General features: G+C 41.0%; 1 protein-coding gene across 1 annotated transcript in view; it reads left to right on the forward strand.

Moving 5' to 3' along the window:
- MDN1 (midasin AAA ATPase 1) overlaps window positions 1-25,662 on the forward strand; it is a 174,384-nt gene that overhangs the window by 138,349 nt on the left and 10,373 nt on the right. The window contains exons 75-93 of the mRNA XM_047102371.1: window positions 886-1,032; window positions 1,572-1,695; window positions 2,880-2,985; window positions 4,006-4,121; window positions 5,022-5,507; window positions 5,779-6,005; window positions 6,793-6,948; window positions 7,349-7,518; window positions 8,304-8,465; window positions 10,848-10,985; window positions 14,476-14,614; window positions 16,049-16,224; window positions 16,785-16,931; window positions 17,428-17,572; window positions 20,260-20,582; window positions 21,059-21,238; window positions 22,319-22,420; window positions 23,130-23,331; window positions 24,430-24,594. Coding sequence (XP_046958327.1) covers window positions 886-1,032; window positions 1,572-1,695; window positions 2,880-2,985; window positions 4,006-4,121; window positions 5,022-5,507; window positions 5,779-6,005; window positions 6,793-6,948; window positions 7,349-7,518; window positions 8,304-8,465; window positions 10,848-10,985; window positions 14,476-14,614; window positions 16,049-16,224; window positions 16,785-16,931; window positions 17,428-17,572; window positions 20,260-20,582; window positions 21,059-21,238; window positions 22,319-22,420; window positions 23,130-23,331; window positions 24,430-24,594 — 3,411 coding nt within the window. The remainder of the gene's footprint in view (window positions 1-885; window positions 1,033-1,571; window positions 1,696-2,879; window positions 2,986-4,005; window positions 4,122-5,021; window positions 5,508-5,778; window positions 6,006-6,792; window positions 6,949-7,348; window positions 7,519-8,303; window positions 8,466-10,847; window positions 10,986-14,475; window positions 14,615-16,048; window positions 16,225-16,784; window positions 16,932-17,427; window positions 17,573-20,259; window positions 20,583-21,058; window positions 21,239-22,318; window positions 22,421-23,129; window positions 23,332-24,429; window positions 24,595-25,662) is intronic.

Raw genomic sequence — 25,662 nt, forward strand, 5'->3', positions numbered from 1 at the left:
TTAAACATATGAAATCAAAGTATTTGCAGGTTTGGTTTCTTCTGAGGTCTGTCCCCGTGGCTGCTCTGTTTCCCCTCTGTGTTTTCACATGTTCTCCCATGTCCTACTCTTCTGTTAAGAACATCAGTCAGGTTGGTTTAGGGCCCACCCATGTTGCCTCACCTTACCTTAATTACCGCTTTAAAGGTCTTATCTCCAAATACACTCATAATCTGAGGCACTGGGGGTTAGGACTCTAACATGAATTTTGGGGGACACAGTCCATAACACTCCCTGTGGCAGGCAGGCAGCAGCCTCATGTTACAGCCACCCATGGGTATTCAGCAAGGCAGTGTGGTGCTGGAGAAAGAATTTGGGTTTCAGAGTCAGTTTGGCCAGGGTTTGTGTCCTGTCTTCTAGTCACTCTTTAGCTGAATGAACTTTAGTAAGTGACTAGACCTTTCTGAGCCTCTCCAAACAGCTGTAAATCAGTGCTCCTGGAGTTGTACAGAGTAAGGGAACATCAACCACGAACCAGGTACAGGATAGGACCTCAGGATGTATCCTATTTATGGGAAATATATGATTTAAATTCTTACTATAAATTGCTGCACATAGTGTTCAACAAGTGCTTTTTTGCCTATTTTTAAACCCCATAAATTAAAAAAAGAAAAACTACTTTTATTTGGTTTGTTTGTTGTCAAGAGGGATGAATTCCATGAGTATTTTCTATTTCCGTGCACCTTTAATTTAGAATTTACCAAATGCTAAGGACTGTGCTAGTTATCAGAGCTGTAAAGATGAGTGTCACCTGGTTCTCGTGTCCCACGATGTCCTGGGTCTGAGTAGTTTAACATGTTAATTAGACGGTGGAATTTCGGTATTTCCTCCTTGTTATTTCCTTAGGTGAAGTGATTTCCTCTGTGAGTGAGCTGCAGAGCTTGAAGGTGGAGCCATCTGCAGAGAAGGAGAAGCAGCGGTCAGAAGCCAAGCATATTCTCCTGCGGAAGCAGCGAGCTTTAGCAGACCTCTTTCAACACCTTGCCAAAACTGGTATGGTTCTCATTTGAAACCTGATGAGGAATGATCACCAGCTCTTAGGGAGGAAAACAACGCGGGTGATGTGGGGGGAATTTCTAGAGATGATTGGGGTGGTGGAAAGCAGGAGGCAGTAGGCAAGGTTTTGAAATGCCATTCTGAGAGTTCAGTCACACATATGAAATCCATGTGATGAACCAACCATTTGTGAGTCCCAAATATTTTCACAGTTTTGTAACGAAGGTTCTCAGAAACCATGCTTTGTTTTCATCACCATATGTTGTATGGCACCCACCCTTCCAATGTAGCTTAGAGAGCAAATTCTCAAACTTTAATATATGTTCCAATGACTCAGGGAATCTTGTTAAATGCAGGGGTTCTGTTGTAGTAGGGGCAGGGCAGGGCCTGTCAGCCTGAGTTCTAACAAGCTCCTGGGTGGTGCTATTCCAAGGACTTTATTTTTAGAGTCACAGTGGCAGTGGGATGGGGTGGGGCATAGCACAGTCATTCTCTTCTGAGTTCCTTTACTTAAATGCATGCTATTTACTTCCTAGGTTTGTCATATCGCAAAGGTCTTGCCTGGGCCCGTTCAAAAAACCCTCAAGAGATGCTTCATCTTCACCCGTTAGATCTCCGGAGTGCATTGTCTGTAGTCAGCAGCACTCAGGCTGATTCTAGGTTTGTTTTTTAAATTATAAATGGAGCAAGTCATTTAAGCTTCATGTCTTCATTTGCCAAAATGGGGATAGAATACCTCTCTCCTAGCATTGCTGTAAAGATAACATTTTAAAAAGTGCCTGGCTCTGGCTCTGCATCTGGCACATGGTGAGCATTCAGTAAGAGACTTTTTTTATCTTTTTTCTTTTTCTTTCTCCTTGTATTCACCTCTCCCGTTATTTTTTTGGTCCTCTGATTTTCCTGAGGTCTCCTCACTTGGTTTGAATTCACAGGCGAAAATCTGTGAGAGAATGGCCACATTTTTAGCTATTTCATATATAAATTCTTTATAATTTCTAATGTATTCTTCAATTTGAGAACCTATAAATTTTGAGACAGTTACCTCTGTGTTCATAACTGTGGCAGAAGTGGTTGTAAATAGATGATTTGCATGAGCTGGGTACACATACATTTGTATTTTGTTTGCTCAGTGGCCCTCTGAGTGCTTTAAAGTTTAATTCAACACAGCATTATAGAAAGTAGAAATTTTATTTTTAAGATTTATTTAAGTAATCTCTACACCCATCGTGGGACTCAAACTCACAACCCTGAGATCAAGAGTCACATGCTCTTCTGACTGAGCCAGCCAGGCATCCCCAAAGTAGAAATTTTACATAAATAAATAAATATTCTGAATTTCAGTTTTTCAGGAAGATTGGGCCAATTGGATTTGCTTTCCTGTGAGAAAGTTAAACTGTAGCTCCCTCCTTTGGACAGGACACATGCTCTCCAGATCACTACAGTCTGCAAACAGTCCTGTTGCTTTTCCCACATTGAGGTCGGCTGTCATTGCCATGTATCATTTTGTGCTTGTCTGTCCTTAATCATTTATGTTAACTGCTTGGCCCCCGTGGGCATCAGAATTTATGACCTTTAGCTTCCACTCCTAAGATAGTTATAAAGTTTTCATTAAGGAAACTATATTGTCATCATAATTTATTTTCCCTCTATACTTCCATTGTTAAGTATGTAATACATTCTTTGCATAAAGGACTAATGAGCACCTGACTGAATGAGACCTCACAGAAATGAACCTATTCGCACTCTTATCTTTTGGTTGTGACTAAATAATACCAATCTCTGAGTCTTCAGGATCTTTGATGGGAAATAGTGGTTTTAATTGAGTATATCATGTTGATTTCTAGGCTGCTGACAGAAATCTCCTCTTCATGGGATGGATGCCAGAAGTACTTCTTTCGCTCTCTTGCACGGCACGCCAGGCTTAGTGCAGCCTTAGCAGCTCCTGCCAAGGTAGGTGAAAGAATCTCAGAATTGCTGGGGCCCAGGGAAAGCTATTTTGTTCCTCCAGGGCAGCACTCTCAGGTCTTACCAAGTGATCAGAGCCCATTACAGAACGTGACTGAGCTTTTTGCAGAACATTAAACTTACAGTATAAATCAGTGTAATTTTGTGCTTAATCAGAAAGCATTTTATCATAAATTCTATTACTTACTTTTGCCAACAAGACCAAATGCGTAAGAAAAGTTATGTAAGCGGTGCCTGGGTAGCTCAGTCGATTGAGCATCTGACTTCAGCTGGAGTCATGATTTCAGGGTTTATGAGTTCGAGCCCCTCGTGGGCTCACTGCTGTCAGCATAGAGCCTGCTTCGGATCCTCTGTCTTCCTCTCTCTCTCTCTCTCTCTCTGCCCCTTCCCCTCATGCACACACACACTCTCTCTCTCAAAAATAAATAAAAACATTTAGAAAAGAGGTTATATAAGAAAAGCTTCATGTGGAGAATGCCATCTTCAGATAGTTTTCCTCTTGTGAATTGAGAAAAGGCCACTAATTTTGATGTTAAACTAGTTCTTTTTTTGTTTTGTTTTGTTTTAGTTTATTTATTTACTTAGAGCGAGCTGGGGAGCAGCGGAGAGAAGGGGAGAGAGAGAGACACAGAGAGAGAATATCCCAACTAGGCTCCACACTGCCAGCGTGGAGCCCGATGCGGGGCTCGAACTCACAAACTGTGAGACTAATGACCTGAGCCAAAATCTAGAGTCAGATGTTTAACCAGCTGAACCACTCAGGTGTCTCAGTGTTAAATCTAGTTCCTATTCATGGAACATCAGTGATTTGTGGAAGCACAATTTGAGAAGCACTGCTTAGAAAGATGAATGTGTTGCCTCTAGACTGCAGCATATCCAAAGCTTATCCAATTAAAAGGCACTTTCCCCAGCGAGTTTTGGATGAAACTGCTTTCTGGTGACACCTGCGTGTGTGGTGATGTTTGCCAGTAATTCCTTTGGCATGTTTCCATTTCCCCTTTGCAGGAGTTGGGCATGAGCAACGTCGAGCGATGCAAAGGGTTCTCGGCACATCTGATGAAGGTGCTTATCCAACAGCGGCGCTCCCTGACCACGCTGACTGAGCAGTGGATCCTCCTCAGGTATTCACGAACTAGTTAGTTGAGTTTGTGGTATGAATTAGGAACAATTGTGTGAGTCTGCTCTCAATTTGGAAATGAACTTTTGAGACCCAGAGAAGCAGATGGGGTTTCTCTTAGCTCTTCCCCTTGCTTTTGGTGATGTGCTTCTGCCCTGTGGTTGTGGCAGCACCTCTTGGGAGAATGGGCCCTGGGAGATGAGTTCGGGGGCTGAATTAGATAAAATTGCCATGGCTGAAGTACACCTTGGTCTGGAGAGAGGGGGTTTGTGGTTGAGAGTCCATCAGATTGCGTGACAGGATTGTGTGTATGGTATTGTAGCATCTGTCTCTGGGCATAGATTAGATTTGAGACTGCTTCAGTTCATGGAGGGTTTTGGACCACAGAGTTGCAATTTGCTGAGCCATGCATGGAGGTTCCTCAGTGGAATTAAATATTTAAAAGACGAGGACAGTTAGGAAGCCTGTCATCATTTTTTGAATGGATTCTTGGTTGAGAGGTAGTATTTCCAGATAGTAATCACTTTGGCCGCAACCATTTTCTGTTGTACGAATAAGGGTTTATTTAACAAAGTATACCACGTTTACTAGATTTTTTTTTTTTTTAAGTAATGGTTGAAATCACTGCAGTGATTTGACTGATGGGAAAAAGCTGTAAGGGGGTAGGTGATAAGCAGTGAGTTTTGACACTTGTGTAAGACTGAAGACACTTGCTTTCAGTCTTCAGAAGGTTGTGTTTAAGTATTTCAAAGGGTGTTATAACAGTCTTAACTATGGGGGTTCTCTCCTTGATTATGTGAAAAAGCCCATACTTTGTTCAGAAACAAATGAAGTTATTGTTAAAAACAACATGGCGATGCAGTTTAAGGTGACACATGATTTCTCCATGGGTTTCTCTGCACAGGAACCTCCTTGGCTGTGTGCAGGAGATTCATGGCAGGCTGACTGAGCCGCTGGTCTACCCGGTGGCCTTCCCCCCTCAGGATGGTGTGCAGCAGTGGACAGAAAGGCTGCAGCATCTGGCCATGCAGAGCCAGATCCTGCTTGAGCAGCTGTCCTTGCTCCTCCAGTGCTGCCCCAGTGCAGGGCCAACTCCAGGCCACAGTGGTGCCCAGGTACAGGGTCAGCCTTCTGCCCCCTACCCAGAAGGACCAGAGCTCACCAACGGCCAGCTTTCTGGAGCCATACAGGACCTCATCCCATCAGAATTGAGTTGCCCATCCCCACTACCTCGAAATCAGCTGCCCTCTGGTTGCTGGATGCGGAAACAGGACGAGCTTTGGCAACAGTCAACTGCAAGATTAACAGAGATGCTGAAAACCATTAAAACAGTGAAAGCTGATGTTGACAAAATCAGGCAGCAGTCTTGTGAGACTCTCTTTCATTCTTGGTGAGTATGGCTATGTCTGTACTGTCCCTCTTTGTGCTTGGGTGCTTGCTCAGAGTTTAGTAAGGGGATAAAATGATGAAAGGTTATTTTATTTCAATTCTGTTTTTCTGTGGACCTTCCTAGTGCTTTGTAGCGTATGTCTAGCTGTTACTCTTGAGGTACAGTGAATTCTCCCCTGCTCACATTTTAGTGGATGGAAGGAGCGGGGTGTGTGTGTGTGTGTTTATGGTAGCCCCTTCTTCTCAACATTGTTGAATTTCTGTTGTTGCAGGAAAGATTTTGAAGTTTGTTCTTCTGGGCTGAGTTGCCTGTCCCAGGTGTCAGTTCATTTGCAAGGACTGGAGTCCTTGTTCATTATTCCCGGGATACAAGTTGAGCAAACAGACCAACAAATGGCATTAGTTGAGAGCCTGGACTATTTAAGAGGAGAAATCAATAAAGCCACAGATGACTTTACTTCCTGGAAGACACATCTACTTGCTTCAGGAAGCCAAAGTGGTAAGACTGTCTGTCACTCAGTAAGGGAGTCAAAGCCTGGTGTAGGAGTGATGTCTTACAGATTTAAATCTAGACTATCCTAAAGACACATTATGTTTTGTTCCAGACATATCTGTCCAGGGTTCTAAGGCAGATAGGTGTGGTTGGAACCCCTAGCTCTTAACTCTTTCTGCCTCATTTCTCTTTTTTCTTAAAGTTTATTTATTTATTTTGAGAGAGAGAAAGGAAGAGAGAGACAATCCCAAACAGGCTCCACACTGTCAGTGCAGAGCCCCATGTAGGGCTCGAACTCATGAACCATGAGATCATGACCTGAGCCAAAATCCAGAGTCGGAGTCGACCATCTGAGCCACCCAGGCACCTCTCTGCCTCATTTCTTTGAGTACCTTGCCTTTGAGTTGATCATGTCACTTTGTAGCACACATGTAGGGAGGCAGCATGGGCTCACTCGCCGTTAGCAGACAGTTCTTTCTGAGACTGGAAAGCTGAGGGCTGATATTTGGACTAAATTGGTGGTTATATACAGCATCTTAACTATTTTCGTATTTTTGGCATTCTTCTAGCAGAACTTTCAATAAAAGATGATAAACTTGTAATTCATCTCAGCAAGGAATGTGTCTCATTCATCTTTGTATTCAGCAGAGTTTGACACTGTGGCTCACTCGTAGTAGGTGGTTAACAGGTGGCTCTTTTGTAAAAATAACAAGTGAGGATTGTTAATGATTTCTAGAGGCACTGGAGCAAATGATTGGGTTTTTTGTTTGTTTTACACCTTCTTACTTACTAGGAAACCAAATGTTAGATGAAGGGTTTGTGGAAGATTTTTCAGAACAGGTGGAAACTGCCATCCGGGCCATCCTTTGTGCCATCCAGAACTTAGCAGAAAGAAACAGTAAAAAGACAGAGGAGAACACTGACCAAAGCAGACCACAAGAAGAGGATGGTATGTCTGAAATCAAGCAAAAGCTATTTTTCTACTTGATTTAATTTTTAAATTTATTTTTCTGGCTAAATATTTTAAAAAAATTTTTTTGTGTTTATTGTTTATTTTTGAGAGAAAGAGACAGAGTACGAGTGGGGAGGGGCAGAGAGAGGGAGACACAGAATCTGAAGCAGGCTCCAGGCTCTGAGCTGTCAGCACAGACCCCGATGCAGGGCTCGAATCCACAAACCACAAGATCAAGACCAAGCCAAAGTCGGGCTCTCAACCGACTGAGCCACCCAGACGCCCCTTTGTGGCTAAATATTTAAGGACAGATATTGGGAATGATGAGTGCATGAATGGAGATGAAAAGGGTTTATTTTGTGTTACTCATCATGTCTTCCTTTTCTGTGAATGAAAGGGGCAGCAGGCTTGGAGGGACTGCAATCAGGACATCTAACAAAACTGTTAGAGGATGATTTGTGGGCCAACGTGAGCACTCTGCATGTGCAGAAAATCATTTCTGCTGTCTCTGAGCTGTTGGAGAGGCTGAAATCGTACGGTGAAGATGGCACAGCAGCAAAACACACGGTAACCAGCAGTGCTTCAGAAGCTTCTTGCCATCCAGAGTGGGTTTCACTTTGCTCCATGTAGGTGCTCCCAAAGCAGGCCTTTGGGGGCAAAAATCACTCAAAATTTGTTTTCTTTATGCAGGTAAACATGACTGACAAACTGTGAAAAGCTTAGGGCTTGCTAGCTAAGGGTTATAGTTTTAAGATGCATAGATGCAAAAAAAATGCTAGCAACCCAGAGTATCTGTCATCTTGGGGATTCTTTCATACCCTAACCACATATTTTCCTGGGTGTTTGATGTTAATGGTGGATGTTGCTGCCATCAGCTAATGAATCGCCACACTCTGCAAATACCTTTCCCTTCACAACAAGCTAGCAAAGGGGGAGGTTGCCACCTCCATAATATTCCAGAGAAGCAACTTATTTTGTAGGACATTGTAAGTCTGTAGCACTGACTCCAGTGCCAACTTTGATTCTGAATAGAATTCGTTTATAAACATCTTATTCAAAAAAAAAAAAAAACCAGTACACTTTATTAAGTAAATGGATTGTAAGTGACAGAATTTAAAGCGTATTTTTGTGAAGGTTTGTGTGAAGACGGAAGAAATAGTCGAGGCTTGCGTGCGTGTGTGTGTGTGTGTGTAAGAGAGAAAATATACATAAAACTTACCATCCGTGGCATTTAGTGCATTCACAACATTGTGCAATGACTGTTGCTGTTTAGTTCCAGAACATTTTTATTACAGGGAAAACCCAGCACCCATTACATAGTGTGAGCAGGCCTTGTGATCTTTTGCCCGCAGTTCTTCAGCCAATCCTGCTGCTTGTTGGTGCGTTTGGTGCCCATGCTCTCCAGGTACTCTGACCTCGTCCTCTTCTTCCTGACCATGTCTTTGGCAACTCACCGTAGCACTGCAAAGCTGCTCTCTGTTCTTGCCCAGGTCTTTACAGAGCTCGCCCAGGAGGTAAGGACTGTTCATGTGAAGCACCCTGGTGCAGCCAGTACCAAATACTCGGTAGCCATTAAGTGCTTGCTTTCACAGGCTTTTATTTAGGACATTCACAAACAGCTGGAGGTCATTTGCTCTCCCTGTGGATTTTTTAGGGCTTTGTCCAGCACCCTTTCGCTATGCCTGTTTCCACTAAGGTCTTGGAACCTGCAGGTCCCCCACTGATGAAATCCCTAAACTCCAGAGGCTATCCTTAACCTTAGTCTCCTTGTTTGTAAAATGAGATCTGCCCACACTCCTTAGCATTTTTGTGAGAACTACCTTCAATTGAATATACTTTTTGTTTTATTTTGATTTCCTTAGTATTCTAAGATTTTCTCCAAATCTAAGTACAATACTCGTAAGAGTCACTTGAAGATAGGAATTTACAAATTAAAGATGGGCTTTAGGCTTCTTATAAATAGTCAAGAGTTCTTAATTCTGGGTAACTGGAATATTAGAAAGGGTTTAAAAATGGAAGACAAGCCCATGCAGTGTATGTAGAGGATGAATGTGTGTATTTGTTGAGTAATAAATAAATGAATGTCTTATTTGCTCCTTCTGTCTGATGAGCACTGAGCCGGTCTCACATCTCATCACTCCTTGGAAAATATACCATATGCAAAAGAGCGGTAGGACAGTGTATGGTGAGCATACCCTGAGATTTGGGTCAGTTCTGTTTGTCCACTTGTGCTGTTGCTCTTGTCTGACAGGTTTTAGAATGACTTTGGCCTGTGTTTTGGAGTGGGGTGTGGGGGTTTTAATATAAGCAAAGTGTTGGGAGCCCTTCCGCTATTCCAGATGTAGCTACTGTGAGTGATGTGCCCTGCAGAAGGACCTCTGAATCTCCGCCTGGTACAGTCATGTTCTGCCTGTACCTGAACCTATTTTAAATGTTTATTTATTTTTGAGAGAGAGAGAGAGAGAGAGAGAGAGAGACAGAGCATGAGCAGGGGAGGGACAGAGAGAGAGGGAGACACAGAATATGAAGCAGGCTCCAGGCTCTGAGCTGTCAACACAGAGCCCGATGTGGGGCTTGAACTCACCACAAGATCATGATCTAAGCTGAAGTCGGGCCCTTAACTAAGTCACCCAGGTCCCCCTCAGTCAGCTTTCTGAGAATACATGTCCTGATAGTGAGTTTGTCTTTCCTTTACGTTTTTAAGTATCCAGATTGTATTCATATCCTTTCTGAGTAGTCCTGAGGGAAATTGAAAGTAGGTTAGACTCAGTGCTAAGATAATAGATCTATGTCATAATTATAACACTTAATCCATGGAAAGCTGTGTCTTTGTAACTGAGTCACTATCGGTATTTGCAGGTTTGGGATCTTAATTCCTTGTTAGTTGGCAGCTTATTTTTTAATACATTTCCATCCTCAGATTGACAACTTGATAGCTTGTTGATAAAATTCCTGATTGAGAACCACTATTTTTGTCTACGGCCGTACCACCCTGAACTCTCCCGATCTCATCAGATCTCGGAAGCTAAACAGGGTCGGGCCTGGTTAGTACTTGGATGGGAGAGAGCCACTATTTTCTTCTACTTGTTTTTCTATTTATTTTTGTCCCACATGCTAGCAGTTGATTTTTCTTTCCAAACTATTTTCCAACACGAAACAGTTTTGTTAACACTTGATGAGTGTTTCTGTGTCTGACCTGTTCTTGACTCTAGCCCCTATACTGTGCCAGCCAGGTGCCTTGGCAGAAAACAGCTGAGGCTAGATGTAGCACCTACCCCAGGAATGATAGATTTAGCTCGAGTTGAAGGAGGGGCATATTCTTTTTATATTAAAACTAACATTTTACTTGAGAAGCACCATACCAAATTTTCTTCAATTTTTGAAGTAAAAATGAAACCTTTTGTGGCATCTGTTTCAAGTTGCTGAACCTCCAGGGTTACATGTCTTATCTCCCTCCTCTTTCTCCTCTTAGTCTTACTAATTTGAGAAGCAAATAAAGAATGACAAAATCCCTTTGGGATTTAGACACTGAGAGGCTCTACCCTTGCTCAATGACTTACTCCTAGGTGCTGTCCAAGTATAATTCATTAAGAGTTTTGTCTTGCGAAATGAAAAATTACCACACACTAAAAGGCCTCTACAGAGTCAAAACCTGATATGTTAAATCTGATGTCAAGCTTTGAAACTGCATAATAACTGTTATCGAGGAGGAAAACAATGTCAAAAGTTTACTGTATATATTCCCATCAGATTTAAAATATTGAGCTAAAAAAAGCTAACGATTTTTTTTTTTTTTGTATCAGGACTAGAAATCCTTTTTTTTTTTTTTTTTTTTTGTTTTTGTTTTGTTGTTTTAATTGCTTTTGTACTTAACTGTTAACTCTTTTATTTTTAAGGGATTTTGCCTGCCCAAAGAATTCATGGAAGATTCAGCAGGAGAGGGAGCAACTGAGTTCCATGACTATGAGGGAGGTGGAATTGGGGAAGGCGAGGGCATGAAGGATGTGAGTGACCAGATTGAAAATGAAGAACAGGTATGTTTTCATATGTGTGAAATACACATACAGTTTACAGAAGCTCACCCCCATTTCCCTTTGTTTTCAATATTAAATTTTACACATCAATGTTTTTACTAAGTAATGGTTTCAATCTGTGATCCATGGAACCCTAAGAATACTAAAGCTTTAGGGAGTCAGGTATAAATAAGCCTAGAGAACAAGGAACTTTGCAGCTCAGTCATTAGTTATGGCTATAATTTGAAAGGGAAATGATTGAGGCGCCTGGGTGGCTCAGTTGGTTAAGCGTCCAACTTCAGCTCAGGTCACGATCTCGCGGTCTGTGAGTTTGAGCCCCGTGTCGGGCTCTGGGCTGATGGCTCAGAGCCTGGAGCCTGCTTCCGATTCTGTGTCTCCCTCTCTCCCTGTCCCTCCCCCATTCATGCTCTGTCTCTCTCTGTCTCAAAAATAAATAAACGTTAAAAAAAATTTTTTTTTTTTTAAAAGGGAAATGATTTAAACTTTTGGTGTTTATTTAATTTTTTTTAATGTTTATTCATTTTTGAAAGAAAAAAGAGCATGAATCGGGGGCAGAGAGAGAGAGGGAGACACAGAATCTGAAGCAGGCTCTGAGCTGTTAGCATAGCCCAATGCAGGGCTTGAACCCATGAACTGCGAGATCATGACCTGAGCCAAAGTCGGATGCTTAACCAACTGAGTTACTCAGGCACCCCATTAAATTCTCTTATTTTAAATGGGGAGGTCTTTGTTGATGATTTTCTGAAGTGTTTTTGGTAGTGGTTCATTTAAAGATAAAAACCGTGGCTATTTTAAGTGACCACTGCATTAAGTAATAATGCCATTGTTTACTCTTAATAGGTTTTATTGTATGTCTTTAAGACCCATTGAAATTTTAATCTGTATCCTCTTTTGGTTGGAATGAAGAATGTTTTTGAAATAGATGGCTTGGGCTAAGATTTATCCAAAGGACAAACGAGTGCCGATTCATAGGGGTACTTGTATACCAATGTTTATAGCAGCATTTTCAACAATAGCCGAATTATGGAAAGAGCCTAAATGTCCATCAACTGATGAATGGATACAGAAGATGACGTTTATATATACAATGGAATACTACTTGGCAATGAGAAAGAATGAAATCCTGCCATTTGCAACAACATGGATGGGAATGGAGGGTATTATGCTAAGTGAAATAAGTCAGAGAAAGACAGATACCATATGTTTTCACTCATATGTGGAACTCAAGAAACTTAACAGAAGACCATGGGGGAACGGAAGGGGGAGAATAATTTCAAACAGAGAGTGAGGTAAACTGTAAGAGACTCTTAAATACAGAGAACAAACTGAGGGTGGAAGAGGGAGTGGTGCAGGGAAGAGGGAAAAATGGGTGATGGACATTGAGAAGGGCACTTGTGGGGATGAGCACTGAGTGTTGTATGTAAGCAATGCATCATGAGAATTTATCCCCAAAACCAAGAGCACACTGTATATGCTGTATGTTAGCTAACTTGACAGTAAATTATATTAAAAAATTAAAAATTAAAAAATAAAAATGTTTTACTAGAAAAAAAATTAAAAATAAAGCCAAGGGGCACTTGGGTAACAAAAAAATTGTGTGTGTGTGTGTGTGTGTGTGTGTGTGTGTGTGTGTTGAGAGAGTGTGAGCAGGGGAAGGACAGAGAGAGGGAGAGAACTCCAAGCAGGCTCTGCATTTTCAGTGCAAAGCCCAATGTGGAGCTGGATCCCATGAACTGTGAGATCTGAAATCAAGAGTCAGATGCCCAATGGCCTGAGCCACCCAGACACCCCTGTTGGCTTTTTTAAATGCGTGTCTCATTTGGGAGTGATTTTTTTTTTTTTTACGTATTATTATTATTAGTCATTTAGATTTATCAACTGTGACTTGAAGAATAAGAGATAATGGAATTTCTTTTTAGCGCCTATATTCTAAGTCTAAAGCAGACCATAAATTTTTATTTAAGGTGTGGTTATAACTATTAGAAATAAAGGACCAAACCAATTCAAACTTACTCTCATCCTTAGAAGGGAAAAGTGGAAAAAAAAGCCAAAAGTGTGGTAGAGCTCTTTTTTTAATTTTTTAAATTTTTTTATTTTTTTTAACGTTTTATTTATTTTCGAGACAGAGAGAGACAGAGCATGAACAGGGGAGGGGCAGAGAGAGAGGGAGACACAGAATCGGAAGCAGGCTCCAGGCCCTGAGCCATCAGCCCAGAGCCCGACGCGGGGCTCGAACTCACGGACCGCGAGATCGTGACCCGAGCTGAAGTCGGACGCTTAACCGACTGAGCCACGCAGGCGCCCCAAGCTCTTTTAATTCATAATATATTTCTTTTTTATTTGCCTTTTCTCTATTTCTCAAATTTAACTTTGTCAAAAGTACTTTTCTCATAGGAAAATATTAAAGCCAAAAAAAAGAAAATAGAAAAGTGCAATCCAATGTGAAAAATATTGAGATAAAAGCTATCAGAACAATTTGGCAGTATCTCATAGATTTTGAATTGTGTGTATTCTTTGACCTAGGAATTCCATGTTTCCTGATAGAAATGTTAATGTTTTTTACTCAAGTATGTTCACTATACTATTATTTATAATGGTGAAAATTATAAAAGAATCCAAATATTTATCAGAGGGAATTATTTAAATTATGTTACCATCCATGCAGAATAGCATTATAAGTTAGAATGAGGTAGATTTATATGTATCAGCATAGAAATATATCTAAGAGACATTTTTTGAGTTAAACAAGAAAAGTAGAATGCCAGCTTGTGAAGCAATGATCCATTTTTGTTTAAAAAGATATTGGGAGGCAGATATTGCTACAGATGCCTTTATTACTAAATGCTTATTGGTGTATTCATGGTTAAAAAGATGCACCAGAATGTCACTGATGCTGATTTCTTTGGGAGGAGGATGGTGGTGCCATGGGAAACTAACTCTTTCTGTTTTGCTTAAAATTCTTTTAATGGGATTTTATTATTTTTGTATTTTAAAAAAGCATTTTTAAAAATCCAACCATAATGAAAGAACAGTCATGAATCTTTGGCCCAAATATCACCTAGAGTATATAGAAATATATAGTTTAAGGGTAAGTGGACAAAATTACATTGAGTTACTGTCTGTGAGAGACTAAAGTGATAAAAATATTAGAGATATGGGGAATACAATAAGAATGAATTTTTATCCTTAAGAATTCATATTTTTTGAGACTGCATATTCTTGTTAAATCTGGATTTTAACAATTCACATGAAAAAGAACAACAAAATTCTGTATTCTCTAATCACAGCGCAGGTAAACTGGAAATTATAGACATATTAAAGCAAACTAGAAATTGTTTGTGGTTGTCTCTGTTGGTTCTCTTTTTTTCTCTCCCCAGAGATAACTTTATACCATTAATGTTGGCATTTAGGTATTTCTATTTTATTTAGAGCTAAATAAACATTAGCAAAGTTATAATGTTTATGTTTTCTATAATACTTTTTGATATAGGCAGAAGATACACTTCAGAAAGGCCAAGAAAAGGATAAAGAGGATCCCGATTCAAAACCAGACATTAAGGGCGAGGATAATGCCATTGAGATGTCAGAAGACTTTGATGGGAAAATGCATGATGGGGAACTTGAAAAAGGTTTGAGATTGTCACTTCATTCTTGTTTTTAAAAAATATCTAGGAAATTACATTTTCCCAATAAGGAGCCTATTATCTTTTTTAGCAAGTTTATTACTCTGCATAACTACAGGTGAAAACATCAGCTATATGCATGTTTCATCACTGTCTCCATGGAGGCAGAAGTCTATAGTCCATTCTGGAGATTCTTCTGAGCAAACTGAGACATTGACTGGTATTTTGGCTGCCTCATGCACTATGTGCAGTGACTTCCCCTTCAGGGAACCTTGAAGGAACAAGGAGAGATGTCCCTAACAGAGCTTGGCTTAAAAGTAAATTGTTCAGGGGAGCCTGGGTGGCTCAGTTGGTTGAGCCAACTTCGGCTCAGGTCATGATCTTGCAGTTTGTGAGTTCGAGCCCCACATCAGGCTCTGTGCTGACAGCTCAGAGCCTGGAGCCTGCTTCAGATTCTGTGTCTCCTTCTCTCTGCCCCTCCGATGCTCACGCTCTGTCTCTCAAAAATAAATAAACATTAAAAAATTAAAAAAAAAATGCCTCCTTAAAAAAAAACTTATATTAAAAAAAAGTAAATTGTTCAGGGTAGTTTCTTAAAAAATCTTTTTAAAAATTATAAAAATAGTAGACATTTGTGACAGATGATTTGGAACAAAAGTTCAGGAGTAAAATATCTATATCTACATTTGTAAAATAGATATCTATACACACACCATAAATAGTTCTATAGTCAGCTTTTTTCATTTAACATATAAACGTTCCCCTGTCATTACAATTTGCTTGAGGATATGATTTCTTATAGCACATTGTCATCTGTTGTGTTTATACCATAATTCAGTTCTTACCCCTAAATTTCTCTCCAGAGCTTAATTTGAGATAATTGTGTCTTCTTCTAAGTGAAGATCTTGCAGAAATGAAAATTAACCTTAGAGTAGAAAAGCATATGCTTGCCTAAGCAGCATAAGAATATAACCTTTGTCACAGTAGACTGAGCAAAAACAATTGTGAAAAATTATGATTGAGTTAGATGTGTGATTTTAAAAGATGGTCAAAATAGAAGTGTAGAGTATGTTGGAGATGGGGAGGAACCTTGGACATCATTTCACAGACAAGAAACCAAAGCCCAGTAAAGTTGCTGAGTCTCATAATGATGAATATCCTCCCCACCCCCCAGCACCAGAAGTAGACATCCTGACAGCTGTTCCATCACCCTTCTGTTTATTAATATCACACATTACAGACTTCTTTTTTCCTTCAAAAAGTTTGCAGAACACAGTAGGACGGCTTCAGGAGATCTAAAGGCATCTGTGTGTACAGTGTTCTGTAAATGCAAGCAGTAAATCTCAGGTGGGGCATTTGCCAGGTGGTGGGTCCATGCCTCTTCTGCACATGGCCCAGTCAGTTCGGGGATTTGCCTAACCTCAGTGCCTTCCCTTACAGAAGAGGATGATGGGAAATCAGACAGTGAGGGCGGAGACCTGGATAAACAGATGGGCGATCTGAATGGTGAGGAAGCTGACAAACTTGATGAGAGGCTTTGGGGTGATGACGATGATGAGGAAGATGAGGAAGAAGAAGACAGTAAAACTGAAGAAACAGGACCAGGAATGGATGAGGTAATTAAAAGATTCTCCCCACCCTGTAGTCCCCAGCTTGAGAGGAGACCTTCTTCCAACCAGCTACCACTCCCTGTCATTTACTGCTCTTCCTTTTCTGCCTTTTTTTCTTTCTTCCATCCTTCTTTTTTTTCTTTTTTTTTTTTCTGTCTTACTTAATTGAACTCAGAGCTAAAAGAATGGTCTGACCTGGGCCATTCCATGTGTAATGGAGGAGGAAAATTAAGGAGACTGTGCAAATGCTCTGATTCTGCTGTTGGCCACTGAACCTCCCCAGCTCTCTGCTTAGGAGAAATCAGGGCTGGGTGTGACACTGCAGCAGCACAGTGTGACCCACCCCACTGTTCACACACCTGCTAATACTGCTACCATCTGGATGAAGCCAGAATGTTCTTTCCAGGTCATGGAGGACACCCTGTTAGCTGTATATTTCCAGAGGATAGGCTCAACAGACAGAGATTGTACATGTCTAAGAGCTAGTTTAGGTAGAATCAACTTCCGTGAAAGCGGTTTCTTAGATTGAGAGTAATGATTTTGTTTTTTCTGCCTCTGATATTTAGGAAGATTGTGGACTTGTTGCCAAAGACGACAACTTGGATGCTGGGAAGTCAAACAGAGATAAAAACCGAGATAAGGAAGAAAAGGAAGAAGCAGAAGTTGCTGATGATAGACAAGGCCAAGACAAAATTAATGAACAAATAGATGAGGTAATGAGGATTTGAAACCAGTCTGCTCCTGATTCAAGGTCAGGGCTCACAGCTCCTGGGAGTCTCAAGACATTTTTTTTTCCCTATTCATCATTTTCCCATTGCCTCATAAAAGAACATGTTACAAAGTCTCTCAACAGGACATAAAATATTGAACTATTGGTTACTAATGAGGTTGTCTTGATTCTGTTTGGGCTCGTGCTGGAGTTTGGAAGCTAAGTTCTGTGATTCTTTTCTATATATCTTCTCATAAATTTCCGTTTCCTCTTGAAATTAAGTAACACAGTACCTCTTATCAGTGGAGAACGTGCACAGTAAGTGAGGTTTGAAAATCCAACATGAAAATTCTAGAAACATCAGTAAAATTCTAACATGTGGGAGAAATTTTAGGGAAGAGATCTTGTATTCTCTTAGCGTAAGTGCTTAGAGCTAATTATTTGCAAATGCTACTTTTTAAAAAAAAATTAATTTTTTCCTGTTCTCTCCATTGTCAAAGAGGGAATATGATGAGAATGAGGTGGATCCTTACCATGGCAATCAGGAAGAGCTGCTGGAACCCGAGGCCTTGGACCTTCCAGATGACTTGAACCTGGATAGTGAAGACAAGAATGGTAGTGAGGACACAGACCAGGAAGAAGGAGGTGTGTCTTTCAAAACCTAAAGAGACCAGTTCAACTCACTGAAAATGAGCAATAACCTATTTCTTCAGGCCATATTATGGCCAAGTCATAAATCGTGTCTGGTCAGCCCAATTCCAATTTGAGAAAATTGTTTGCTTTTTTTCTATAATCTTTCTCACCTGACTAGACTTAAAGCTTAATCTGAGAAGAATTAAAGTAAACTACCTGGTGTTTGTTATTAATTTACCCTCCTGTCCTGTGTTCTAGTACTGTAGAATCCGGGTGGCGCTTCATTTCCCCACAGCTGTCTCCTGATGGCCCACCTTATGGGGTGATGTGAACACTGCAGTCTGGGTATATCCAGGCCTCTTACGGAGCCTTGTTACAGCTTTCTTAGGGAAATGATTGTTTCAGTTAATGATAGCTGTGCTTATGTTGTGTGTTTAGTTTGGAATATGAAGTCATTTTAGTGGGGTATGAAATTGAATAATCAAATCATATGGCACTTGACAATAATTTGCCTGTCACCCATTGTTCAGTTTGAGTGACTTCCCTAGGGAGAGCTGTCTCATATTGGAAGCATTGTATAGTGCCCCGTAACAGAAGGTCCCCAATCATGGTGGGTATCCAGACAAAAATATGAGCTAGCCTTACTATGCTTCATAATGAATCAGTTACCTATTTAGAAAACCCATTAAAAATTTTTTTAAACACCATATTGTTGGGGGGGGGCGGGGCAGGCACCTGGGTGGCTCAGTTGGTTGAGCATCTGACTTCATTTCAGCTCAGGTCATGATCCCAGGGTTGTGGGATCAAGCCCCGCTTGTGTTCCATGCTGAGTGTGGAGCCTGCTTAAGATTCTCTCTCTCCCTCTGCCCCTGTCCGTGTTCATCCATGCTCTCTCTCTCAAAAAAACAAAAACACAAAACAAAACAAAAAAACCCCACACCTTATTGGAACCAAATTAGCAAGTTACAAAAGAATAAGAGGTATCATTTATGTAAAAACTTAATACAAAACTATATATTATTAATGGGTACATCAAATGTAGGAAAGCATCAGAATAAAACACAACTTCAGGTTATGGTGACTTCAGGTTAGGAAGGGCAAACGCCTCCAGAATCCAGATAGTTGTACCCAGAATCATTTGTTTCTTAAAAACAAGTGGCAGAAGGGGCGCATGGGTGGCTCAGTTGGTTGGGTGTCTGACTTCGGCTCAGGTCATGATCTCTCAGTTTGTGAGTTTGAGTACCGCATCAGGCTCTGTGCTGTCAGCTTGGAGCCTGGAGCCCACTTCAGATTCTGTCTCTTTCTCTCTCTCTGCCCCTTCCCTGTTTATTCTGTCTCTCTCTCTCAAAACTAAGTAAACATTAAAAAAAAAATTTAAAGTGACAGAAGTTTGGTACATATATGGCAAAATGTTCACATCTATTAAATCTAGTAGGTGAGTATATGGGTCTTTTTATTTTATTTGGTTTTGCTTATTTTATAATATTTATTTTTGAGAGAGAGACACAGAGATAGCATGAGTTGGGGGTGTGGCAGAGAGAGAGAGGGAGACACAGAGTCCAAAACAGGCTCCAGGCTCTGAGCTGTCAGCAAAGAACCTGATGCGGGGCTGAAACCCACGAAACGTGAGATCATGACCTGAGCCGGAGTCAGACACCCAACCGAGCCACCCAGGTGCCCTGGCTCTTAAGATTTTAAAATGCATTTTCCATGTTTAAAGTATTTAGTAATTAAAAAACAATAAATTAGTGAACTATTTAACCAGAATCATTTGGTTGAAGATTTGATAGGGGCTTTCCTCATGCTAAGAACAAGTCTTCACTCTTTGAATCTCTAGCTTACTTTTTTTTTTCTTCATTTTCATATAACTTTATTATAGAAGGAAAAGAAAATCTCCCAAAATCTATAAAGGCCAAACTTCTTACATTAAATTCTAGCTGACTTTTTAAGCACTGAGTAAGTTGTTGCTTTAGAGGTCATTTCATTACCATAAAATTTTACAATCTGACTTCAACCTTAAATTCAACAAGTAAGCCAGCATGAAATTAAGAAAATTAAAGAATTATTTGCTAACAAAGTGACTGTGATTCTGAAGTGTCCAAAGTATAGGAATGTTCTCTTAATAAATAAAACCTTTCCAAATAAGATTGTTTCCATTGAATGTATGTTGTACTTTCTATTTATGATAAAGAAGGATGTCTACCAGTTATTCCCAAGGATAATGTCATTTCCTATTTTTGGTCTAAAATGTCCCTATTGTGGCAGCTCTCAGGATTTTTTAGTGGATTAATTACTTAGAGTTTGTTAATGGAATGCACCATCCAAACAACTGTATGTATGTAAAATATTAAGTATGGTTTAGAGCAGGTGTGGACTAAACTTTTTCTGTAGAGTCAGGTAATAAATATATCAGATTTTACAGGCCATAAACTGAGACAGGGGTTGCAAAAACTCTACTCTGCTGTTGTAGTAGTGTGAAAGCAGCCATAGACAATACAGAATGGGTGGAGTAAACACATAAGGAAATAGATATGGCTGTATTCCAGTAAAACTTTATTTACAGAAATATGTCGGCCAGATTTGGCCCTTAGGACATAGTTTGCCAGTTCCTGGCTTGAGACTAATAAACACTTGTGTTAACTCCATCCCATGTTAAATCATGTTAAATTTGGTGTTCTTTCTTTTTGTTATGTATCCAGAAGATAATCCTTTGGAAATTAAAGAAAAGCCAATGGATACTGAAGAAGCAGGTCATGAAGCTGAGGAAATAAAGGAACAGACCGAGGCTGACCACAGTGAAGGTCAGGGTCAACCTGAACCTGAAGAAGGCCCCAGTGAAGATGATAAGGGTGAGGGAGAAGAAGAGATGGACACAGGAGCTGATGACCAAGATAAAGACACTGCTGAACATCCTGAAGAAAACTCAGACGATGAGCGTCAGTCTCTGGAGGACAAGGACAAGGAAACCAAAGAGGAAAGTGCAAACCATGACGTTCCTGTTGACCAAGGTCTCCAGCCCCAGGTATTGTAAGGTCTTTGGCTTGTCTCATGTTAAAAGTAATAGTGAGGAAGGGGCGCCTGGTTGGCTCAGTTGGTTAAGAGTCCCAACTTCAGCTCAGGTCATGATCTCGCAGTTCATGAGTTCAAGCCCCACACTGGGCTCTGTGCTGGTGGTGCAGAGTCTGCTTGGGATTCTCTGTGTCTCTCTGTCCCTTCCCCACTTGTCCTCTTTCTCAAAATAAATAAATAAACTTAAAATAAAAAAATAATAGTGTGGGGGAGAGTTGACCTTATTCCGATCAGAATCTTTTAGGATACTTCTCTATCACCAGGTGGCGCTGCTGAGCAGCTTTAAGTTTCTGTTTAAGACCCTTTCTGGCCATTACCCTTCCTGCAGTCTCCCCATGGTGAGCAGTGGGGCACCTGCCAGTTGTAGTGGTCCCCTACCTCATATTCTTCCCCCAGCGCATCTTAATGTGGTGTTTGCTTACCCTGCAGAAGCAGGAAGAAGAAGAAGAAGAAGGGAGCGGGGAGAACTCTGACACAGAAGAGCAGGTGCCAGAGGCCACAGAAAGGGAAGAACACGATTCCTGCGGGCAGACCGGGGTGGAGAGTGTGCAGAGTGCACAGGCTGTGGAGCTGGCTGGGGCCGTGCCCGAAAAGGAGCAGGGAAAGGAGGTGATAGGCCCTTACTGCTTCTGCCAGCTGCCTCTATTGGGGGGGTGGGGTCTCTGTTCCCTGTGTAAAATCACGACCCATTTAGCTGTAGTTGGTTTATGTGTGATTTTGTTTTGTTGTTGACATCTAAAAGATCATCTCTCATTCTTTGGGAAATGATCAGATACCTGATTTTATATGCCTCTCAGAACAAACCCTAGAATATTTGCTACACTGTATTTAAGTATTGTGCTTAATGAGAAAAAGCTATTAAACTCATAGTTCTTTGTGGGAGAACAGGTTCATGTTAATTTTTAGAAAGCTCCCAAGGAAAGAAAGGTTGCATTTAGACTTCATATAGTAATATGCCTCAAATAGTGTTTCCTTTTTCCTTGCTGTTCACCAGGCTCTAAAAGTTGTAACTTAAAAAGCAAAAGCACTTCTTTATTTCTTGAGCCAGAGTGATATGCTGTGTATGGCCACAGTCCAGGTGACTGGCATGCTGTGGAAAGAGCACTGACAGAGGACCTGCTCTGGTGACTCTCAACAGCTCCTTAAGCCTCATTGAGTCCAGTTCTCTCACCAGTAATAACACCTGTTTATACTTCTTGTGCCCCCCTCCACCACGTTTATTGAGCACCCATTAGGTGATGCTAAGCATTTTCATTACTTCAGGTCCTTACAGTAGTCCTGTAAGATAGCTGGTTAGTGTTCTTAAGACGTTCTCCATTTTATATTTGAGTTAAGCTGCAGTAAAGTGAAATGACAATCTCAAGGGTATACAGCTGGTTGATGGCAGAGTCTGGTTTCTAGTTGAGGTCTGTCCTGCCTTCAGAGTAAGCCATTACAATCCTGGAAACAAGGAACTAATCAGCCTTACATAGTGAAGTCACTCAAGAGGGTAACATATCTGGATATAGATGCTCCTGTTTTTGCCCACAGGCCAGGCCTTAGTCATGGCTCAGCTCCGGACCAGGGAGGCAGGTATATCATGTGACTCTGAGAGGACAATAACAGAGAAGCTATGGGAACTACAGCCCAGTAAGCAGGTGTTTGTATAGCATCTTCCACCCTCACTCTCTCATGGCTTGGATTTCACAGGAGCACGGGAGTGGAGCTGCAGATGCAAACCAGGCAGAAGGCCACCAATCCAACTTCATTGCTCGATTGGCTTCCCAGAAACAGACCAGGAAGGACACACAGGTCTCTATCACTCTTCAGCGAAACTTAGGTGAAGGCTGCATCTGGAAAGGATGCGCTAAGTGTAGTGGTTTTTTAAAAAAAAGCCACGTTCCCAGGCTTTGCCGTCTCACCAAACCTGATGATAGCCTCAGCAAGCAGATCAGGACCGTGGGGCTTTCCCATTGGAACCTGGGGCTTCTTCCCCATGTGGGTGCATGTACACACAGACACACACACACACACACACACACACACACACACACACACACTCCTCCTTATTCCTGTTATGCAGCCTAAGAGCCAGTTGTTAGGTGCTGTTGCCTAGGACTAGCCAGTCTTTTTTCCACCGTCATTACTCTTCCGTGTTTTAAAAATTAGGTTTTTTAAAACATGGTATAATTCATGTACATGATTTATGAAATTCATATATAAAAACAGTCCCCTAAAAAGCTTCCATCTTATTCCTGTTTTCAAGTCACCCAAGAGTAAATTGGTGCTACCAGTTTTATTTTAAAGATATTTTTGCATATGTAACATATTTCAGATACAAAGTATATCATAGACATCCTGAATTTGTGTATAGATACATGACCATTCTTCTTAACTGGCTCATTGAATTCCATTTTTGTATGGCTGTACGTAATTTAGTTAACCAGCCCCCTGTGGATAGACATTAGTTTTTTTGCCATTACAGACAAACCTCTAATGAATTTCCTCATATTTCCCACAGAGTTTCAAGAGGAAACCTGGACAGGCTGACAATGAACGCTCCATGGGTGATCACAATGAGCGAGTGCATAAGCGGCTGAGGACTGTGGATATGGAGAGCCACACTGAGCAGGGGCCAGCCCAGCCCCACGCCCAGGTGGAGGACGCAGATGCATTTGAGCACATTAAACAAGGCAGTGACCCTTATGATGCACAGACGTATGGTATGGTTCAGGGAAGGCTTCTCCTTTGCTCACTGAGCTGAGAGTTTATACTGTATTACTGTGTGCCCAGCAGATGAACAAATCCATCTTAGGGATGGGAAACGACTTTTTAAAATGTTTTCTCTCTAGTTCGAATTATGTGGGAATACAGTTTGTTTTTTGGTATAAAGGTATCTGTAGACCAGTGCAGGTTTCGGGGTCTGGTGTAAGTCTTTTATATATCCTTGATAACAGCTGCCCGCATCCAAACCTAGTGCTTATCTCTGGGTTTCTGAGGCGTGGACATTTCTTCATAGTCACAGTGAGGTCACTTCCTGCAATGGCAGGAGCTGTGAACTAGAAATGTGTTTTTCTTATAAGTGAAAAGGAAAAAAAACTCCACATAAGGGAGTGGTCAGTCATTACTCAGTCTCCTTTTTTAGTTCTCTTGGTGACTTCTTAATATTTCATTCCTAGTATATAAACTCATGTAGATAATATTTATCTTTGAGCACAGTTTCAGAAATGATTGCTCTATCATGAATTACCTTTTTTCTCTGTCTTCACTTTTTAGAAAAATAAAGCAGTAATAATAATTTGCTACCATGAATTGAGCTCTTACTTTGTACCAAACACTGTACTGAGCCTTTGCTGCATGATCATGGAATTTTTACAATAATCTTAAGATCTGCGATATTTCCATTTTACAGATGAGCACACTGAGGCCAGACAAATTTAAGAACTTGTCCAAGATCACAGTGCTTGTCTTCAGCGTTGGTCTTTCTGTGTCCTGTGTTATACTCTTACTCATTACAATATCTCCACTCATAACTTGGTAAAGGAGGATAATTCCATTAGCTGCTCTGAGTCATGTGTCCTCCCTGTTTATTCTGGTTCGGTCTCTTGTAATAGCAGTAAAAACCTAGCTAAGCATCCTACTTTTGTGGTAGAGAACAGGCAGTTACATCAATAGGTCAGTAGGGCATCACAGACAAGCCAAGCACTGTGTTCATGCCATATAGTTGGTCAGCAGGAGAACAGCATTAGTAAGATCTCAGAAGTGGAAAGTGAGAAACCACACCCACACATGTTCTATGTGTTTGTATGCTTTATTGGCAGATGTGGCCAGCAAGGAGCAGCAACAGTCTGCAAAAGATTCCAGCAGGGGTCAGGAGGAGGAGATGGAGGACACTTTCATGGACACAGAGGAGGAAGAGCTCCAAGCAGCAGACGCAGAGCAGCTGAAGCCAGAGGAGATCAAGTCAGGGACCACAGTGAGCCCCGGTGGGTCCTATGGTGAACAAATCCCTCCTACGTTCGCTTACAGTAGTCACTTTCGTGTGGTACCATCTGATCTGGTGGTTCTGTCTACATCCTGACCCATAGCGTAGGTGTTCATTTGCCTATGAAAATTCCACTCTATTTCACCTAGGAGTCAGAAGGTGGAGGAGTGACGTTGGAGACACTGTCCTGCAAGGAGACCTCAAAAGCCTGAGTTCTAGGCAAATGCCATCACTCTTCTTTAAATATGTAGAAGAAAAAAAATAGGACACTTACTGCAGTTATGACAGGAAGACACTTTTGATTATTAGACAGATGTTTTCAATTATATGAAAATACTCAATTTTAGCATAAAATGCAGTAAAATATTTAGAGAAATAGAGTGGGGAAAATGCATGTGTAAAAGTAACCAAACTTCTTACATATAGTTCCATTTCATAGTTGACCAAGTGTTATTACTGGATAATTTATTTAAAAAATAAAAAAGACATGCATTTAACACATTAAAAAATAACTTTATCAGCAGTGGAATAAATACACATTCAAAACAACTTGCAAATTGAAACGCCTTTTTTCCCCTGCTTCCTGTCCTCTCAGAGGTTTTAGAAGCATTGACTGTGCCATTATATGACAGTGGGAATGGCATAGCTCTGATGAAAATTCAAAATCCAGACTTTGCCTCTTACTCACATTATAGGCTGTGGCATATTATCCATATTTTCTTTACCTCAGTTTCCTCATCTGTAAAATGGAACTAGGATTTATTTATTTAATTTTATTTTATTTATCTTTTTAACATTTATTTATCTTTGAGAGAGAAAGACAGAGTGTGAGTGGGGGAGGAGCAGAGAGAGAGGGAGACACAGAATCTGAAGGAAGCTCCAGGCTCTGAGCTGGATGGGGGGCTCGAATTCACTGACTGCGAGATCATGACAGAGACAGAGAAACACAGAGCGTGAGTGGGGGAGGAGCAGAGAGAGAGGGAGACACAGAATCTGAAGCAGGCTCCAGGCTTTGAGCCCCGATGTGGGGCTCGAACTCACTGACTCCGAGATCATGACCTGAGCTGAA

This window comes from Lynx rufus, unplaced genomic scaffold, assembly GCF_022079265.1.
Source record: "Lynx rufus isolate CCGP_SWC_20201006 ecotype Redwood Valley unplaced genomic scaffold, mLynRuf1.p SCAF_6, whole genome shotgun sequence".
Classification (NCBI taxonomy): domain Eukaryota; kingdom Metazoa; phylum Chordata; class Mammalia; order Carnivora; family Felidae; genus Lynx; species Lynx rufus.